Here is a 21,400-nt window from a genome sequence, read left to right on the forward strand (position 1 = left end):
TAAGAATCAAACAGTTTATTCCATCAGTTAGAAAGCAACAATATGAGTGAAATATGCTGAGCACTTTACTGTCTTCAACATGGAGTGTTTTGTAAACACAAGAATCATAAAGAAAATGTTTGATTTGATTCTGATAAGCAAAGCCTGCAAATTCCAAACTTTGTCAATATTTGAAGACCTTCTTCAAAATGACTGGCGATTGGAATTAAGCAGTGAAAGTAGTCAAGACAAAGATTAGTTGAACGTAGTGTGGAGAAGTAGGACAAAATGGAGGAACTGAATAATGTCAGAGAGTCATAGAGCAATACAGCCCTTCAGCCCAACCAGTCCATTCCTGACCATGGTGCCCTCCCAGCTAGTTCCAATTGCCCACATTTGGCCCATATCCTTCAAATTCTTTCCCATCCATGTACTCATCCAAATGCTCTTTAAATGTTGCTCTTGTACCTGCCTCAACAACTTTCTCTGGCAGCTCATTCCATATACACACCACCCACTGTGTGAAGAAATTGCCCCTCAGGTCCCTTTTAAATCTTTCCCCTCTCACTTTAACTTTTATGTCTCCTGGTTTTCAATTCCCCTACCCTGGGAAAAAGACTATTTACATTCATCCTATTTATGCCCTGCATGATTTTATACATCATGTAAAAAAAAATTGTCAAGCAGCTTATTTAAAAAATACTTCTGGAAACATTAGTTAATATTTTCCTTTCAGATGCCCAGAGCCAAAGCATGAAATGATTGATTTCTGGTTGCAAGAACAGAATTTATTTTTAAATTTGATTCAAGCACTGCAAACTGAACTAAACTACATTTCAAAAACGGGTTCCATCTGTGAAAATCTGAATTTTGGCAATACACAATATACATGTAAATAACCTTCCAGAGTATTGAATAAATAAGGAAATATTCTATTTGCTATGGACAAATGATTGATTTAATGAATGCTTCTGGGAGTTTGTTATTATTTGTCTTGTGTAACACTGACAGGTGAAGCAAAAGCCGTGATTTGGTTTTAGTGTGGTTTTATGATTGTAGAATAATGTTTCACTGCAGGGATAGACAGGATTCATGTGTTACACAATAGCATACCTGTATCACTTTCTGCAGCCTGATGACCATTGCTTTAACAATAATTACATTGACGAGTGTGTTAAAGCCGATATTATGGAACTACAAATTAGATGAAAGAAATAAGCTGCAAATAAGTCTATACCCTGTCAAATCTTTTATAATTTTGCAATTATATTCAGTAACCAGTTCCTGAGAATATCCAGATTCCTCTCCAGCCACTGGATGTTCTTCTGAATGCTTTCCAGGGCAAGCTGGGTGCACCTCAGTTGGGAGCTCTGCTCCTTTATGGAATCAAAAAACAATGCCACCTAAAAAAACAAAACATTTGAGTTATTGTTATGAACAGGAGTATATATAACCAATGAATACATACTTAGAAATGTTAACTTGCTCTCCTTCAATAAAATGTCAGCATGCTGTTTAACAGCAATATTTATTGCTGTTATATATGGAGCAGCTGTTTGCATATTGCCAGTTAAGAACCTTGAATAAAGAACTGGAGGAGTATGTGGCAAAGTAAAGTGAATTATAATGTCTTAGTAATATTATCATTTATACCAGAGAGGTCAGCAACTTGCAAAAAGCTCATTGCACCGTAGAAAGACAGATTGTGGATTCATGCTTGTGCTTCCTTGCATGCCAGTTCATGAAGTCAACTGTGGTGTCACATGCAGTTGCTGGACACAAAGTGAAACCTGGTATGAGTGCACAGGAGGGGAAGAGAACTAAAATCATTTTAAAAAATAATTTTTTTTTTCTTATTCATTAAGAGTAAGGACTGGATTTCCCTTGAAGTAGGCAAACATACAGAGAAACACAGGTGTTTGACAGCCTTTCCTTATTTGGGCAGAAACATTTAGATAATGGCATAGAAGGTGGCCATTCAGCCCATCAAGTCCATGCCAGTTCCCTGTGGAACAAATCCAGTGAGTCCCATTCCTGTGCTCGATCCCTGAAACAAGTTAACTTCCTTCAAGTAACAGCCCAATTTGTTTAAAATAATTGGTCATCTCTGCTTCCACAACCTTTGTGGTAAGGTATCACTTGCTGTGTAAAAATATTTCTCCCTCACATTCCCCCTGCATTTCTTGTGTCCCCCAGTCCATTTTCAATCTGCAAGTAGGACGTTTTTCCTTGTCTACTATACATAAGCGTGTCATATTCTTGTACACGTCAATCAAATCTTCCCTCAATCTCCTTTTCTCCAAGGAGAACAATTGCAGCTTTTCCAATCTAACTTTTAGCTAACCATCCCCCACCCCTGCCACCCAACCACTCTCTAGTAAGTCTTAAAAGTTTATTTATTTGTCACAAGTAGGCTAACATTAACACTGCAATTAAGTTACTGTGAAAATCCCTAAATCCTACACCCACCAAGATCTTCACATCTTTCTCAGTGTGTGGTGACCAGAATTGGATGCATTGCTATAGTTGGGTCCCAACCAGACTATTACATAGTGTTACAGATAGGGAGGGTTTAATTTAAACAGCCCTGATTTCTCCTTTCTTTGCCTGTCTGTAATGCGGTTGTATTTCCCAACTTCTCCATTTTGATGTGATCCCATTTCTATTAGTAACTTCACAACAAACTCAAAATAGCAAGAACTCAAAGGGTTAGTTTATTTGTATTTTACAAAACTTATTTACCACACTGAGTAGTTAGATACAAGCATTGTAGAATTGTTTTTGTGTTCTTTATCACCTTTCTTAGTCCATTCCTATCTAATATGTTGCTACTTCCTTCTCTAGCACTGTCTAATGCTCTCACTTCATGTACCTTATTATTCTTTTCTACTTTTATGTGGTGGTGCTCATCCCCCTGCCAATTTAGTTTAAATCTTATCTAACCACACCAGTGAACCTCCTTGCATATGCATTATTCCCAGTCCTGTTGAGCTTCAACCCATCACTTTTGAATAAGTACCTTCTGTCCCAAAACTGGTCCCAATACCCTAAGAATCTGAAGCCCTCCCTTGTATACTGTTTCATGCCATACATTGATCCTCCTTAACATTACTCCACCCTGGCTAGGGACTCCACACTAGGTATAATCCAGAAATTAAGTCAACGACATTTCTGTGGAGCCACATGTAGGCCAGACCAGTAAGGGTCTGAGTTCAATAATGTGATGTTGTTAGTGACCAAAATCAAATAACTTTACATTCTCATTGAATCGACCTCAGTCTGCAGTGTATCAGTCCCAGCAGTCTCTAAGACTAAGGCCCCGCAAACTCTTACACTATCTACTTCTTCCTCATCTCCCAGATGTCCATCCACCAATTACTCTGATCTCTCGCCGCCTGTAGAGTGGCCAGCTCCTAAAACGTACGATCTAGGAAACTTTCATTCTCCTTGATCTGCTGTAGTAACACCAGGTTTCCCTCAAGCTCAGAAGCCCTGAGATTAAGTTGGAACAGTTGAAGACGTTTCCCACATACACACACTTCTCAAATTTCCAATACTTTTGTGTGGTATCATGAAAGAAAATCCAGTGTTACAAGACCAACTCCTGGACAACTTGACATGAAAATTAACCATTTGGGAGCCAACCTCAAATGACTGTCATGGAGGAAGGTATCACATCAAAATAAAATGAAAAGCAATCGACTTTCAACTGAGTGGTCGACAAAAAAACCAGAAAATTGTCAAAAATGACCTTCATAATTACCCCAAGTAAGGGTAAAATGGGTATTGAGGGATATGGGCCAAATACGGGCCTTAGCTTAGTGGTTTTAAAAAAAAAAAGGGTTGGCATAGACAAGTTGGGCTGAAGGGCCTGTTTCCATACTGTAAACCTCTATGACACTAAGTACTGCAAGATGGCTCCAAGCGCGGTGACTTCTCGCAAGATGTGCCCTGCATACCCTATAATTCTATCTTTTACTCTCATTCTATGCTTTTAAAACTCTACTTCAACTTTTTTATGGATTACCTCATATTAAGTTGATGTTTCTCTACACCCTAGTTATGAAGAAACACTACATTCTGCACCCTCTCCTTGCCTTCTCTATGTATGGTATGCTTTGTATAGCGTGCAAGAAAATATACTTTTCACTCTATACTAATAGATGTAGCAATAATAAATCAAATCAAGTCAGAAATAATTTTTTAAAGAAATTCTGTTTTAGTTCTGTAATTGAAACTTCATTACTGCTATTGGTAAATATTACAAAACTGAATAGAAGATGCAAGGGGGAAGTAAAAGGAGCATAGCAGTTTATTTTAAGTTAATAACCAGTACTTAAATGCTTCAATATGTACAATGCCAACAGTAAATGGAATTGCAGATCTTTCAGGAAGAATATTTAGGCTGAAGGAGGTGGAAAATGTCAATATTTTACTCTCTCTATTGTCAGTTCTAAGCATACTAGTCACAAGTAACAGAAAATATTTGTAGAATACTGCTCCATCTCCCTTCCTTTGTAGGGCAACTTTATTTTGTGCACCTTTTGGTATTTCATTCCAAATCAAAACTTCAATTCAAAACAGATCCAAGCTGACAAGACAGGCCATACCTTCCATCTTGGGGTCGGTCAAACAAGATCCAAGCTGACAAGATGCGGCATTGCACTCCCTCACGGACTTGGTCCAAGCTTTATCTTAGCCAAAAGGCCCAGATGGCTTTTCAAAAAATTTGATTTTGGTGAAGCTTCAGTATAACCGTATGGGCCAGGACCAGGATCAAAAACTACATTAGATCTTACCCAAAGGCAATGACCAAATCCAGATAACTTTACATCCTCTGAGTGAGGCTTAGAATTAGTGGTAAATTCTGACCAGCAGGTCGATACTATTGAAGTTAACATGCGGAAACTGCAAAGCAGGAACTTGTATTACATCATTTGTCAGCAATTCAAAGAGGTGGATGGGAAGTGTGAAAATTCATTCAGCCTCCTTAGTCCTTCTCACTTTGTAAACACGTTATTTGAGATTTTACTGACCTCTTCCAGTTCTTCCTTTGATGAAAATCGAGATGCTGTTCCCAATATAATCCATCGTACAGTAAATGAGCCAAGTTGAAATCTGCAGTGATATAAATGCAACTTTAGTAGTTTCCCCACAGGTGAGTTTTAAAGAAAAATATTCCTGTTTTTGGTACCAATTAGGTTAGATTTCAATTTTCTAAAAGAACTGATCCAAATCTTTCAGCTTTCTGATTATTCCAGTTGCTAAAATATCTGAAAGTCATTCTGTAGACAGAGTTGAGGTGGCTTCAAAGTGTTGGTGCCTTTTCATTTTTTAAAAATGGTTCAAAGTACAATATAGGAAAAAAGAAAAACACTGACCTGCAGGAATTGAGAATATGCAAAAGAGAGAAAGAAAAATTAAATAGTATGGAGAATAAAATTAAAAAAAAAACAAATTTCAGTTAAAATGAACAGAAAAGATATTGGATTCAAACATTAACTCAGTTTCTCTCTCCATAGATGCTGCTATACTTGTTGAGTTTCTCCAGCATTTTCTGTTATTATTTCAGATCATCATCATTCATAGTATTTTGTTTTATTAGAGAAAGAAGAGTGGAGCAAGAGCATGTTATAGAGATTTTAAATATGATATAAAAAATGAGAATGCTAAAATAGTTTTTATTGGTTCAATTCAGTTTGACAGAATCTAAGAATTATTCTCTTACATTTTTAAAATATAAACCAATTAACACATGAGTGAAACAGGTCTGTGTGTTTTTGAGATCACTCTTAATCATTTTCAGTATCAGTAATATTATGTGTATTGACTCTGGGAGGGGAATGTCGAGGGAAAGAAAGACAGGAGAACAAATATTATACCTTCAAATTCAAACTTAAGCAACTGATAGATATAATTACTACTTTCAACACAAACACTGCTCAGGTTTGTTTATGTTAGACAGCTTCAACCTTCAAGTCTGAGGAGGATTATCTTAAGATGTTCATGCAAACAACTGCACTAATAGCATTAGCATGAACTCAAAAACAGAAAATGCAGGAAAATCTCAGAAGGACTGGTAGCATCTGTGGAGAGAGAATATAGCCAACGAAAAGAAACATTGGCTCTACTCTCTCTCCACAGGATGCTGTGATTTTCCAGCATTTTCAGTTTTTGTTTCAGATTCCAGCACAACCAGTATTTCGCTTTTATTTTAGCAAGAACTTATCTGTGGGAATCAAAAACTATGGTAGAATAATGGGTGATATGCTGAACTGAAGCATCAAATTTGTTAAAATGCTAAAATATAAAAATGTGGTGACATCTTCAGAAGTCAGTGTTGTAATTTTGCTCTCCAAATTGATAATACACCCTTTTGTTCAAAGGAAGCAATGTTGGATTTGCATGTGTAATTGTATAACTGAATGGCCTATTAAGCAACTTTTGATAACATTATTAATTAACTACTCAACGAGGTCTGGAATTAGATGAAGACCAGACTGGCTAGTTTTGGCAGGTCTTTTTCATTGAAGAATATTAGCAAAATATTTTATCAGAACTGTGACAACTTTCATGGTAATTTCTAGTGCTACTTAGAAGGCGATAGCCTAGTGAATTTTTGCGAGACGATTAATTGAGAAATCAGCTAACGTTCTGGGGACCCGGGTTTGAATCCCACCACGGCAGATGCTGGAATTTGAATTCAATTAATAATATCTGGAATTAAGAATTTACTGATGACTATGAATCCACTGTTGGGAAAAACCACCTGGTTCACTAATGTCCTTTAGGGAAGGAAATGTGCTGTCCCTACCTGGCCTGGCATACACGTGACTCCAGAGCCACAACAATGTGGTTGACTCGCAAACTGCCCCCTGAAATGGCCTAGCAAATCACTCAGTAAGAGGAACTAGGGATGGGCAATAAATGCTGGCCAGCCAGCAATGTCTATGTCCCATGAATGGGTAGAAAAGAATTTATTTATGAAGGTTGGGATTTCACTTTTGGGTTACTAACATAACTTGCATAACCTTTGAACAACTGTTTTCCATTGCAAGTGTCCATAATAAGAGCACATTCACTTATCTTTAAAAATGTATTTATTAGTGTCACAAGTAGGCTTACATTAAAACTGCAATGAAGTTACTATAAAAATCCCCTAGTCGCCACACTCTGGCACCTTTGAGTGCACTGAGGGAGAATTTAGCATGGGGAAAAAAGCTCTGATTATGATTTCTACCATAATTTTAAAAAATATTTTTAAAACTTATTATTGTTATTCTACTTTGGTCTGTAATTGCAAATGTGTGGTCATCCAATTCGAATCTGAAATTTGGGAAAGACAAATCCTTGAGACTAGGAGCTGTGCTGTATTAGAGTGAAGGGACTTAAATGGAAGTGCACACAAACACCAAAAGATAGTGCCCAGATTATTTTTTTTTTAAAAGTCAAGATGATGAATGCAAAGTCTGTCTTCATTACAAAAGGATTAAAATTCAAAGTGGAAAAGGTAATGGTTGGCATTCTCCAAATCTTGATCGCCCACTGCCATTACCAGCGAGAATAGAGAATTTGGCTCTCAGCCAAAACACTGTTCACTGCAGCGGGACTGGTGAATCCCAGCCGCAAGTAGGTCAGAGAATTCCAATATTTCAATAATGAAAACCGAAATACTGTAAATACTCAGCAGGTCTGATAGCATATGTGGGTGAGAAACAGAATTGGCGTTTTGGTCAACCACCTTTCATCAGATGTGTAATGGCAAATGATCGTTCAATTGTGCAGAGCCTTGGTCTAACCCAGTCTGGGCACTGCACACAATTTTGGGGTGGCATAGTGGTTACCATTGCTGCCTCACAGTACCAGGGACCCAGTTTCAATTCCTGGCTTGGGTCACCGTCTACACATTCTCCCCATGTCTGCGTGGGTTTCCTCCAGGTGCTCCGCTTTCCTCCAGCAGTCCAAAGATGTACGGGTTAAGTGGATTGGCCATGTTAAATTGCCCCTGAGTGTCAGAGGGACTAGCTAGGGTAAATGCATGGGGCCTGAGTGGGATTGTGGTCAGTGCAGGCTCGCTGGGCCAAATGGCTTCCTTCTGCACTGTAGGATTCTATGATTCTAATCTTAAACACTGAATCTTTGGAAAGATGTACCACAAAAGGAAATGCAGCACACCAGAATTACACAAGGGCTCAAGGGTCTAATTATGAGCAAAGGTTGCACTAACCTGTCTTGTATTCCCTTGAGTTTAGAAGATCGATGGTGCTCTAATTGTGGCATATGAACTGACAGAGTAATTCAATGGGCTAGATATAACAAAACCTTTTCCTCTGCTAAGGGAATTCCAGGATTAATGTTAAAATTGGGATTAGGTCATTCTGGAGTGAAATCAGGAGGCATTCTTCCACAAAGGGTAGTGGAAATCATAAACTCTATCCCTCCCAGGAATACTGGATCAATTGAAATTTTCAAGAACGAGTTTGATATGTTTTTTTTCACGTGTAAAGGTATCAAGGGATATGGCGCAAAGGTGAATGAATAGATTTGAGATACTAACCAGCCATCATCTAACTCAGTGGTTGTCAAAACCGTTTTGGGTGAAGGACCACCTTTTGAATGAATTAGTAATCACTGACTTTCCACATTAAAATTACAATGCTCTATTCCACTCCTCAATGTCGCATGTGAAACATATTGTGAATACTTTTAACAAAGCAGTATTTACTTAGATGTTAGTGACATGGGTATGCATGCTTCTCACTGCAGAGCCTGTCTACCCTCAGGGATGTGGAGAGAGCAAGTGCCCATTGAGCAGAAACATGGAAGGCACAAGGGCAGGCCTCCAGATGCCACTCACCCTCTTACTTTGACCATGGTGCCCTGGGTGGTTGTCCACATCACATACCTACTGACCGTTCCTACAGGTTGTGGACATCCTGGAGGGTTGCACTGAACCCTCAGGGGTCCACAGATCCCAATTTGAGAACTATAGATCAAACTGAACAATGGAACAGGCTTTAGGAGCCGTAAGGCCTCCTCTTGCTACTGTATTGTTAATGTGTGTTGTGGTTCTGGCTGATGTGAGCAGTAATACTAGTACAGAAAGAAAAGAAACAAAGACCGTAAAACTCCAAAAAGGTACCAACTTCTCTATCAGTTTGCTCCAATTTTTTTTCACAAAATTCCAGGCAAGGAATTGTCCAGATGGATTCCTGCTTACTCCCACAATGACATGGGCAAGATTCTGCAACTTGATGACATCGCCTTGCAATCCAAGTTCCAACAAGCTGTTGATGACAGAAAAAAAATGAATCTATTATTCCAAGTGTTACAAATTTTTATTTATAGAGCTATCTTTCTTTTGAATGTTTCAATTGTTTCCATTATGTTCATTATGATTTTCAAGCTGTACCTTTTCAATATGGTGCTGCAACGATAATGTCACTAAACTGGATATCTAAAAGCCCAGGCTGATACTCTAGGGATGTGGGTTCAAGGCTTATCATGGAAGCTGGTGTAATTTAAAGGGCGACACTGGCACAATGGTTACCACTGCTGCCACGCAGCGCCAGGGACCTGGGTTCAATTCCGGCTTTGGGTGACTGTCTATGTGGAGCTTGCACATTCTCCCTGTGTCTGTATGAGTTTCCTCTGGGTGCTCTGATTTCTTCCCACAATCCAAAGATATGTAGATTAGGTAGATTGGCCATGATCAATGCCCAGGGTTACATGGATAGGGTGGTGAGAGTTGGCCTAGGTAGAGTGCTGTTTCAGAGGTTGGTGCAGATAGGATGAGCTGAATGGCCGCCTCCTGCCAAAACACAGCTTCACAAAGGGTTTCCTGGCAGTGCACGTATACGGGGGGCAATGCCTGGGCGTGTTGCTCACTGCCCAGGGACCTGTATGCCCCCATCATGGTCATCTCAGCTAGTTTTTGTTTTTGAAAAATAATAATGATTTGCACCAGCGTGACACTACGCCAGCTGGGGAGGTAGTTAGGATGAGGGCAGAAGCAGCAGCATCAACGTGATGCTAATTTATGCAAATGAGGTTCACACCCTTCCTGGGCATGAACCTGATCACGTCACCGGCAGGGGCCGGGGAAGATCTCAAACTGAGCTATTGATGGCATAACTTCCATTTCTGTGTCTCCCGAGATTTAGTGCCCATTATGGGATTTACGGGACTGTTAGATTGCAGCTTACTTCTATATTGGCAAGAACCCATGAGTATCCTGATTTCAGTAATCTGATTGGAATCATAGAATTATGAATTTGAATATCTATCAATAATCCTCATTTTCCTAATCTATCATCATGAACTACTGGAACCATCCTTGTAAAGATTTTCTGCACACTCTCTAAAGCCTTTACATCCTTCCTAAAGTGTGAGTATGTTAGACTGAATTTCTGTCTGCGCGTGGAGGTAGATTACTTTTTGTGGCCACACTTTTTTTTTGAGGAAATCTGATTTTCTTCCACATCATGACTCTATGCCATTCTCGCCTGACCTTTTTGCAGGTAGGGATGCCTAGTGTAAAAAATGTACACTCATCCCCACTGAGGTTGCGTTGCCTATTTTAAATAGGGGACAAATTCAGATTTCTTCCAAAACATCATTTTCATCTGGTAGTGAAGGGTTTTGGAAGACCACTTAAAAGAACACCAGGTTTGAGAGAACGCATGCCTGCTGAGGAACCGTGAACATTCTGAAAGGAAAGTATAAAATATTTTGACACCTTTGAATGTCATTATTTAATGCTGTATTGTAATGTAACTGTGTTTTAATGCCATGATTCATCACTAGAATAGGCTCTTTGAAGCTCATTTGACTGTATATTGATTAGCCATGTATATTTGTTCACATGCATTACTGTACTTTTCCAATGGAGAAAGCACTATAATGCAGTGAAAATGTTAGAAAATTTTCTGTTAGCTACACTGGGAAAGAAAATGTACACTTGGGAAAAGTCTAACCACCTGTCCCATCAATTGATTGACTGGCACTCTCCTTTTGAAATTGTACTTGATTGTGGTGATTACGAATGCATGAGTTTGAAGTGCTAATGGATATTAGCATAGTCCATGATCCATTAAATGGAGAATGAATGACAGTTTCAAGAGGTTGTAATTTCAGATTGTACCACTACTGTGGTTTCTGGTTTGTTGACACAAGTTAATAAGATTACAAACATGGAAAGATCTTTTTCACGTGGCAGAAAGTAGTTTTAGTGATAGCGTGTTTGATGAAGGCATTTGTTATATTTGAAGAAGGCTTTTCTTAGCTGGTGAGCAGTTTATCTTTACCCCGATGAATGTGAAATTTTATCCATTGATACTACATGGAATCCAAGGACTGGAAGTACTGCATACAGGATGCATGGGTCATGGGGGTGGCAGGGAGGAATCTAAGGAGGCAAGGGGAAGACAGCGGGTGTCAGGGAGGTGAGGGATTAGAGCTTTTAGGGGAACTGTTATTGAGGTTACTCAGAATCAAGGTGGGTCACCTCCGCACTCAGATCCAATGGCATCTGAAGTCTCACGTGGGTCAGGTTTATTATAATCTCTTTGGTTTCATATTCAATGCCATAATTTAGAAAGCCCAGGATCCTGTTTGTCCTTTTAATAAATTTAGAATCTGCCCTATTACCTTCACTAATTTCTGTACGTAGGCTCCATTGCTGGAATTTTGCTGGCATGCCTATCCCAGATTCAGGGCAGACGAGGCTTGCAGAATGGCATTCTCCATTGGCTTCAGGCAGAATTTTACGAGCCTCAGGCTGGTGAGGCGGTAAAAATCTGACACATGTCCCTCTGCTTCTGCGCACTTTTTTTTTTGTTGCCTTACCTCATCCTTGTATCACTTCACATTTCTCTGCATTAAATGGGCATGTTTACCTATTTCCCTAGCTTGTCTAAATCCTTGAGTGAAGGAAAGTGTTAAATTAAAAGCGGAGGAATTTAGAGTAGCTAAGAGTAGTGGGCGAGAAGAGGATTGGGAGAGGTTTAAATGTCAACAAAGATTGACAAAGAAGTTGATAAAGAAGGGTAGGAGAAACTATGAAGCTGGGCTAGTGCTAAATATAAAAAAGGATAGCAAGAGTTTTTATAAATATATAAAAAGGAAGAGGCTGGCTAGGGTGAACATTGGACCCTTAGAGGCTGAGAAAGGGGACCTAGTGGTAGGGGATGGGCTTATGGCTAAGGTATTGAATAACTTATTTGCCGGGTGTTAGCGATAGAAAGGTGGTAGGAATGGTGGGTCTTAATGACATCTGTTACTAGAGAGGCGGTGCTCGACAGACTGGAGGGGGCTGATTGTGGACAAGTCCCCAGGACCAGATGGAATGCATCCGAGGGTTCTGAAAGAAATGGCGGAGGTGATAGTGGATGCCCTGGTGGTTGTTTTCCAGACGTCGCTGGATTCCGGGGAAGTGCCGGATGATTGGAAAATGGCTAATGTTACGCCGTTGTTTAAGAAGGGTGCCAGGCAAAAGGCAGGGAATTATAGGCCGGTTAGTCTAACGTCTGTGGTAGGTAAAATGTTAGAATCTGTCATTAAGGAGGAAATTGCGAGGCATCTTGAAGGGAATTGCTTGATAGAGCAGACGCAGCACGGTTTCATTAAAGGGAAGTCGTGTCTGACAAATTTACTGGAGTTCTATGAGGATGTGTCTAGGGCAGTGGATAGAGGAGAGCCAGTGGATGTGGTCTTTCTAGATTTTCAGAAGGCGTTTGACAAAGTACCTCACGAGGTTATTGCAGAAGGTCGAGGGACATGGAGTTGGGGGTAGGGTGTTAGCGTGGATAGAGGATTGGTTGTCAAATAGGAGGCAGAGAGTGGGGGTCAACGGGTGCTATTTGGATTGGCGGATGGTGACTAGTGGAGTGCCCCAGGGGTCAGTGCTGGGGCCTCAGCTTTTTACCATTTATATAGATGATCTGGAGGAGGGAACCGAGTGTAGGGTGTTGAAATTTGCTGATGACACCAAGATTGGGGGAACGGCAAATTGTGCGGAGGGTGTGGAGAGTCTGCAGAAGGATCTAGATAGGCTGGGCGAATGGGCCTGGAAATGGCAAATGGAATTTAATGTTGGCAAGTGTGAGGTGGTCCACTTTGGTAGGAAGGACTATTACTTACGGGGCGAAAAACTGCAGCAGGCGACAGTGCAGAGGGACCTGGGGGTCCTTGTGCATGAGTCGCAAAAACCCAGCTTGCAGGTGCAGCAGGTGGTCAGGAAGGCAAATGGGATGCTGGCCTTCATCGCGAGGGGGATTGAATATAAAAATAGGGAGGTCTTGCTGCGGCTGTATAGGGCATTGGTGAGGCCGCAGCTGGAGTACTGTGTGCAGTTTTGGGCGCCGTACTTACGCAAGGATATTTTGGCCTTGGAGGGAGTGCACAGGAGGTTTACTAGGCTGATGCCGGAGTTGAGGGGGTTGAGCTATGAGGAGAGGCTGAATAAATTAGGCTTGTACTCGTTAGAGTTTAGAAGAATGAGGGGAGATCTCATTGAGACGTATAAGATGATGAATGGGATGGATAGGATAGAGGTGGAGAGACTCTTCCCGCTCAGAAAGGATAGCAGGACTAGGGGGCACAGCCTCAAGATAAAGGGGAGGCGGTTTAGAATGGAGTTGAGGAGGAACTTCTTCACTCAAAGGGTGGTGAATCTCTGGAATTCTCTGCCTGTTGAAGTGGTGGAGGCTGCCTCGCTAAATATTTTTAAGACGCGGGTTGATGGGTTTTTGATAAGAGAGGGGATTAAGGGTTATGGGGAGAAAGCGGGAAAGTGGAACTGAGCAGCGACAGATCAGCCATGATCTTATTGAATGGCGGGGCAGGCTCGAAGGGCTAGATGGCCTACTCCTGCTCCTATTTCTTATGTTCTTATCATTATCATCCTCCCAGCTCACAAGATTTCCAAGTTGTGTAACCTACAAATACTGACATTCTATTTCGTACACCAAGTCTAAAGTAATAAATACATATCAAGAAAAGCAGTGTAACCCCTGAAGAACACCACTGTATATCTTCCTCCAATCTGAAAAACAACTGTTCACCACTAATCTTGGTTTCCTGTCACTCACTCAACAATTTTTCATGCCACCACTTTACCTTTCATTCCATGGGCCTCAATTTTGCAGACAAGCCTATAATGTGTCAATTTATCAAATGCCTTTTGGAAGTTCATATACTGCACATCCCTTCAGAAGGGGAAGAGCTGCAGATACATGGGAATACCACCATCTGAGACGGCAAGGAAAGGGCAGGAGGTGCTTTTGGGGGGGGGGGGGGGAAAGAGGGATTAGGGCCTTTAGGGGCAATGTTAGGAGAGTATTGCTTTTGCTAAGAATCAGAGTGGGCCACATCCACTGGCAGGTGCAAGTCACTACTGGCTTGGAACTATATCACCATTCCTTCACTGTCACTGGGTCAAAATCCTGGAACTCCTTTTCTAACAGCATTCTGGGGGTACCTACATGACATGGGTGGTTCAAGAAGATGGCCTTTCACCACCTTTTCAATTAGGGATGGGCAATAAGTGCTGGTCTAGCCAATGATGTTCATATCCATAAAATTATTTTTTTTAAAATGTACTCTTAGCAATCCTTTCTTGTTACCTCATCAAAAAATTCAATAATGATTTGCTTTTACCAAATCCAAGCTGGTTTTCCTGAATTAATTCAGGTTTGTCTAAGTGGCTGTTCATTATAGGATTCATTTGACTTTGAAATTAAATACCAAATAACTTGTATTTTTTAATATTAACTGATGGAAATCTACCTAACCAGAATTTTATAAAGATAAAATCTGCAAAAATAAGTTGTGACACAGGAAGTGGGTTGTGACAGACAAGAATTGCTTGTTAACAATGAGGAGGGTACTTTAGCTGGAATCTTATCACCGTTCATAGTGGGGGCATTTTCTCATCTTGCCACAGTGAATGGAGATTTGGCTGGCTGCCAAATTTTCCAACCTTGCTGCAGTGAGTGTGTGGAGTGAATGGCATGCAAGATCCTGCCCTACATGTTTAATAAAACAGAGACAATATGCATGTAATGCAGGATTTATTATTCCTTTGGTAAAGTTGTGTCCTCTTAAGGCCACAAAATCTAAATGCTGTTAAATAAAAAAAACAGAAAATCTCCACACGTCTGCCAGCATCTGTGGAGAGAGAATAGAGCCAATGTTTCGAGTACTGACATCCTGACAAAGGGTCATCCAGACTCAGCGTTGGCTCTATTCTCCCTCCACAGATACCTGCAGAGATTTTCCAACATTTCCTGTTTTTGTTTCAGATTCCAGCATCTGCAGTATTTTGCCCTTATGCTGTTAAGTAAACACTAGTCAGAATGCATTTGCTCGCAGGTTGTAGGTCAGATCTCTATCTTTATCCTTTTAAAAGTTTGGTTAGTAGAATTGCTTAGAGACATTCTAATTGTTGTGTCATTGAGATATTTTCAACTGATGGGGGTCTTTCCCCACCTCAGGATGGTGGAGGTGTGGGTAGGGGAGGAGGTTTTCTTCTCCTATTCTTTCATGGGATCTAGGTAGTCATAGAGACAATGCTGGGGTGATCAGTACTACAGACCACCAACATAAGACAGTATTTCACCTGGAATTATTAAAATGTGGAATTCCCAACCACAAGGAGTAGGTGAGAATGACAAGCATAGATGCACTTAAGAACTGAACTAAAAAGAAAGAGAAAGGTATAAGAGGTTACGTTCATAGCGATGGCTGAAGATGAGAAGATATTTTTTTCAGAAGCTGGCATGGACCTGCTGAACTGAATAGTCTGTTTCTGTGATGCAAATATTCTGTAATTCAATGTAACAACATAATGTAGTCTATTATCTCAGAGCATACCTATAGCTCATTCCAAATCCTACGTCTACACTTTTACACACCAGAAATTTCCCTCTGCAATACCATAATCTTTGACTCACTGTGTTTGATGCCATAGGAAATTGGATGACATTTAAAGCCCATACCGTTGCAGTTTTTCAGTGTCTCTGCTACTTGCCAAAGCAGAGACAATCTTATTCTTCTCCGCACCAGACACTGACTGGATATATTTCTTCAGAAGATAGTCCCATCCATCACTACTCTGGGCACCTACAGAATACACAACCTCCAGGACATCTGTTGGCAAACTGCAACATCAAAAGTAATGTACTCAGTAAAATGGGTAAAATTGCAATTAATCCTGTTTGCAGCTTGCAACTGCTTTGAACCAGCCATCAGGACAGTGGGTGGCTTCATCCTCAGATAGGTTTTTAAGCCAGGAATATAGTGGTGGACTACAGTGCCCCATATGATCCATTCACAAATCTGTGGCCCCACTTAATTAAAATGATGGATAACCACCATGATGTTTTTTCTCATCATTGAGTTCACAGCACCTTTCATTAGGTCATAAATATGCAATAATTCCAAGGCATCCATTAAACACAAAATAATCTTTCAAATAATTTATCAAGAGATAAAACTCAAATCTGTTGCGTAACTCAGTACAGGTTTTAAGCTTGCTGAACTGGTGACCATTCTTACTTGAGTTAGAAATTTACAGAATAAAACTCCACCCCAGTGCAGAATTGGGGCAGTGCAGTGCTCAAAGGTTCTGTCCTTCAAATTAAATGTTAATAATGAAATGTGTACATTGTCCAAGTGGACAAGTAGTAGGGCCAATGGTCTTTTTCTAAAAGCAGAGGGGTCTCCTGGCTATTAATTCTCCTTCAATCAGAACTACTCAAAGCAGTTGATTGGGCCATTATCTCATTGCAGTTGTGAGATCTATTATGCACAGTAACACTAGTGACACTTAGAAGTATTTTAGAATTTTTCAAAGCGATGCAATAAGTGCTAAGTAAAAACAATTCTATTTTTCCATTCCTACTGTATCACAAGGCAGAAAGCAGATGTATTTCAATCTTTACTAACTTCATGGTACCGTTAGACTTCCTCCACTGATTAAAATAATCTGATGCTTTCTGAACACAAGGAGGGTATTGGAGGTCACAAACAAGTTCCAGGAGATTGGACCGCAGTAATCGCTCCGACACGGTTCCATCATCACTCCATGACTGCTTATCAATCAGGTGTTTGAAAAACTGCAGGATATATGCCTGAAACATCAGCAACAGCACACAGTAAGTTTCTTACATGAGGGTAACAGTCTGCGGCAAATTTCAGAAAATGAACACTCTTCTACTGGGAATATCAAAAAATGCATAAAATTCTTGGATAAATTCACAAAAGGTTAGAACAGGTAAGTACAGAGCTCCCCTACAGTTCACTAGATAAATAGAACATCTGACATATTGCTGGAAGATGCAGACCATCAATGTTGCAGGATCCATTACTTGTCAATGCTGAGCCATGTGATCAGCAGGCACATGATAACAAGCTCAGTGCTCCCTACATATGGACTGGAAAACCAAGCGCGTTTCCCTCTCCTGTTTGCTCTATAGCAACCCTTCTGGATGTTGAGTAAGGAATGGATTTGGCTTTGATCTGATGCTACCCATGACTGAATGATCTGCTGCCATTCACTAATAGATGAAGTCTGATTAATTGGAAGGGAAAAAAATAGATGAAAGCAAAAAAGAGCAGCACTTCACCAAAAATCCTTAGACAGCATCTTCCAAACCCATGACCACTTCCATCTCGAAGGGCAACAGCAACAGATATATGGGAACTCTGCTACCTGCAAGTTCCCCTCCAAGCCACTCACCATCCTGACTTCGAAATAATTTACCATTGCTTGCAGGCACTGGGTCAAAGTCCTGGAATTCCCTCCCTAACGGCATTGCGAGTTGACCCACAGCATGTGGACTGCAACAATTAAAGAAGGCAGCTCATCACCACCTTCTCCAGGGCAACTAGGGATGGGCAACAAATGCTGGCCAGCAAGCCACGTGTCCCATGAATGAATTTAAAAAAAAATGCAAGCATTGCAAAGAATGAGTTTGTAAGCTTTATAAGGTGTGTTTAGAAAAATGTCCAAGTTCTTTGGCACCTTTTAATTTGGTTGGTATGTACAAGCAGACTGTTCATAAAATCTGAAAAATAAAAGTGGGTTCTTACTCGTACTGAACCAAATTTATAGCAAATAGTGCCAAACGTTCAAAATGTTTCTAGTATTGCAAAACAAAATAGTTGCGCAATCAGGCTTGTTTTTGGATAATAGTCAACAGTGGTCAATGTAGCCAGCTATAGCCAAACTATTCCATGAGATTAGCCAGCGTATTTGCATGAAACTCCTCAGACAGGTGGAACGCAAATTACCAAAATTTCGATGTGTGTCACAGTCTACAAAATAAGAACCTTCTTATCTTTCTATGTCTCCTTATCAATTTGGTTCTCTTTTGATCTCAGCACACTTAAATATGTTTAAGAAGTTCGACATTAATGTTAACTGTCCAAATTTGTATCATAAAGCTTCCAGATGATTCACGGGCTATATTTTCACCATTATTATTTTTATCTGAATGAATGGACGTTAATCAAGTAACTTTTAAGGGTTACAGAAACTTACCTTCAGGTTTACTGCAACATCAGAGATGTTTCTGCTCAAAACCATTTTGTAGTATACCTCCAAGTAACCCAGACCCTGCAATACTGGTATGATTTTGTTCTCATGTCTGAGGTAACGGGTCAAGTCAAGGGCTCGGTCAAGTGACAACTTTCCTGCACTAAACACAGGAATAAATAGTTCATTAAAAATTTCCAGCAAAATCAGAGGTCAAATTTCCTCCCCTATCTAACTCATTCTCTCCCTAACATGGGATAATCATTGATTGCTGAAGAATAGGGCAGATAATTTGGGCGGCACAGTGGTTAGGACTGCTGCTTCACAGCTCCAGGGACCTGGGTTTGATTCACGGCTTGGGGCACTCTGTGTGGAGTTTGCACATTTTTCCTTGCGTCTGTGTGGGTTTCCTCCGGGTGCTCTGGTTTCTTCCCACAGTCCATGATTGGCCATGCTAAAATTGCCCCTTAGTGTCCTGAGATGCGTAGGTTAGAGGGATTAGCGGGTAAATGTATAGGGATATGGGGGTACGGCCTGAATGGGATTGTGGTCGGGGCAGACCCAATGGGTCAGATGGCCTCTTTCTGCACTGTAGAGTTTCTATGATTTCTATGATAATTCACATGTGGGCTGCTGTTACTGTGTTCATGCACAGGAGAGCAATCTGAATGGCTGAAGAAATGAATTTCCTCCTTTTCTTGCAGATGTTCATTTATCCTTCATTTAGTATCTCTTTTGAAAAGCTGAGATGTATCATTTTATTTATATTGGCACATATTTGAAGTCTCCCATCTGGATGTTGCAGGGCTGTGCCTTAGACATGTTGGGGGGATGAATCATTTAACACGCCATTCATACTCTCGTGTTGCCCTAGTAATCCTCCTCTATTTGCCATTGGATGGCTGCATTAGGTGACAGGCTTGTTTACACTGGGGTCCTATGACATACATAGAATACTGATTACATTTAGGGGAGGTGATGGCCGAATGGTATTATCGCTAGACTATTAGTTCAGAACCTCAGCTCGTGTTCTGGGGACCTGGGTTCAAATCCTGCCACGGCAGATGGTGGAATTTGAAATCAAAAAAAAAAAATCTGGAATTAAGAATCTACTGATGACCATGAAACCATTGTTGATTGTCGGGAAAACCCATCTGGTTCACTAATGTCCTTTAGGGAAGGAAATCTGCCATCCTTACCCAGTCTGGCCTACATGTGACTCCAGAGCCACAGCAATATGGTTGACTCTCAACTGCCCTCCAAGGGCAACTACGAGTGGCAATAAATGTTGGCCAGCCAGTGATGACCACATCCCATGAATGAATTAAAAAAACATTTTAGTAAAGTACCTGGCTGGGTACCTGCCAGGACCCACAGAAAAGTCTAGATTTATTTTTGTGGGGTGAGGAGGGCATTTACCCAGAAAAAACATTGATTTCAATTGCCTGCCTGGACTCATGCCCATTCGCCCACCTTCCAGGAACACCCTGCCAGCTTCCACTGGGGTTTGTTGGCCAACATTTCTATGACTCAATACTGGCAAATCTCGGGATAATTGTTGGGCATCTAGTTTGCTCTCAATGAGGCTTGTTTGCTGCAAAGTGGTTTTCCATTATTTGATCATCTTAAAGCTTTACGTTTTGGAGAAAACAGTAACACCATCAATTAGGACTTGTATCACTCTCTCAGTATATCTAATGTAGAATTACTTATTGACACCTTTCTTGCTCAGAGCCCTTTGTCTGACAGCTCATGATTGCCAGAGTCAACAGACGAAACAGCACTGGTGGGGAGTAGGTCAGTGACCAAGGATGAAGATTTTGAAATGATTGCATTTGTAACAGGAGGCAATAAAGTTAGGCTGAAGGAGTGGAGATGAGATGATATTTCTGGAGTTCAAACAAATATCCTTAGCAATAGAAAGGATATTGTTTAGTTTAAGTGAGCAAACACAGAGGGGATTGGAAACAGAGTTCTGAATATTGCTTCAATCTCATTCATGCTCAGTTGGAGGAAGTTTATAATTCAATGTAAAATAACTGGGCAAGCACAAGAAATAAAGAATTCCCATTATAAAGGAAACCTCAGTGCTATTTTTAATTTTTTTTAAAACTTTTTTTTCATATGTTGTTGGTCTATTTTTCTCAACTTAGTTAATCAGAATTTGGTGATGGATCACAAGTACTAGTTTAGTGAGCAAGAGAAAAACAAAGAATTCACATTTATGCATTTCAAGGTCTCGGGGAGGCAACGTAGTTAGCACTGCTGCCTCACTGCACCATTTCCAGCCTTGGGTGACTGTGTGGAGTTTGCATGTTCTCTTGTGTCTGTGTGGGTTTCCTCTGGGTGCTCTGGTTTCTTCCCACATTCCAAAGATGCGCAAGTTAGGTGGATTGGCCATACTAAAAACTGGCCCTTAGTGTTCAAAGATGTGTAGGTTAGGGGGAATTGGCAGGGTAAATACATGGAGTTATAGAAATAAGGCCATGGTAAGATGCTCTATCGGAGAGTCAGTGCTGACCCGGAGGCCAAGCGGCCTCCTTGTGCACTCTAGGGATTACATGATTTGTGATTTCAATATGTAATAGATAAATGTAGTAGCAACAACATTCCACAATACCTGACGAGTTGGAAAGCATTATGGATCAGATTCGCTCGGTCCTTCTGACTCAGAAGTGTGTGGTTCTGCTGCAGCAGATTAATCAGAGCATCCCAACCAGTACTCTTGTAATGTACTATGTAATATCCATTCATGTCCACATTAAATTTTACCCATTCAGCTTCTCCATCTAGTTTAATATGGTCTGGTTGAAACAAGATAAGGGATAATGAAGCTAATTTGTAAAGAAATCTCACTGCTGACAAATCAAATAGAAATACAGA

General features: G+C 40.5%; 1 protein-coding gene across 1 annotated transcript in view; it reads right to left on the minus strand.

Annotated features, from left to right (window-relative positions):
- erap2 (endoplasmic reticulum aminopeptidase 2) overlaps window positions 1–21,400 on the minus strand; it is a 47,088-nt gene continuing 25,688 nt past the window's right edge. Inside the window, exons 13-19 of the mRNA XM_080189085.1 lie at window positions 21,138–21,321; window positions 18,524–18,680; window positions 16,927–17,111; window positions 15,978–16,139; window positions 9,126–9,266; window positions 5,016–5,097; window positions 1–1,382 (exon numbers count right to left, since the gene is read on the minus strand). Of these exons, the coding sequence (XP_080045211.1) occupies window positions 1,230–1,382; window positions 5,016–5,097; window positions 9,126–9,266; window positions 15,978–16,139; window positions 16,927–17,111; window positions 18,524–18,680; window positions 21,138–21,321 (1,064 nt within the window). The 3' untranslated portion in view covers window positions 1–1,229. The remainder of the gene's footprint in view (window positions 1,383–5,015; window positions 5,098–9,125; window positions 9,267–15,977; window positions 16,140–16,926; window positions 17,112–18,523; window positions 18,681–21,137; window positions 21,322–21,400) is intronic.

Source organism: Carcharhinus amblyrhynchos, chromosome 5 (genome assembly GCF_965287045.1).
Source record: "Carcharhinus amblyrhynchos chromosome 5, sCarAmb.v2.hapA, whole genome shotgun sequence".
Taxonomy (NCBI): domain Eukaryota; kingdom Metazoa; phylum Chordata; class Chondrichthyes; order Carcharhiniformes; family Carcharhinidae; genus Carcharhinus; species Carcharhinus amblyrhynchos.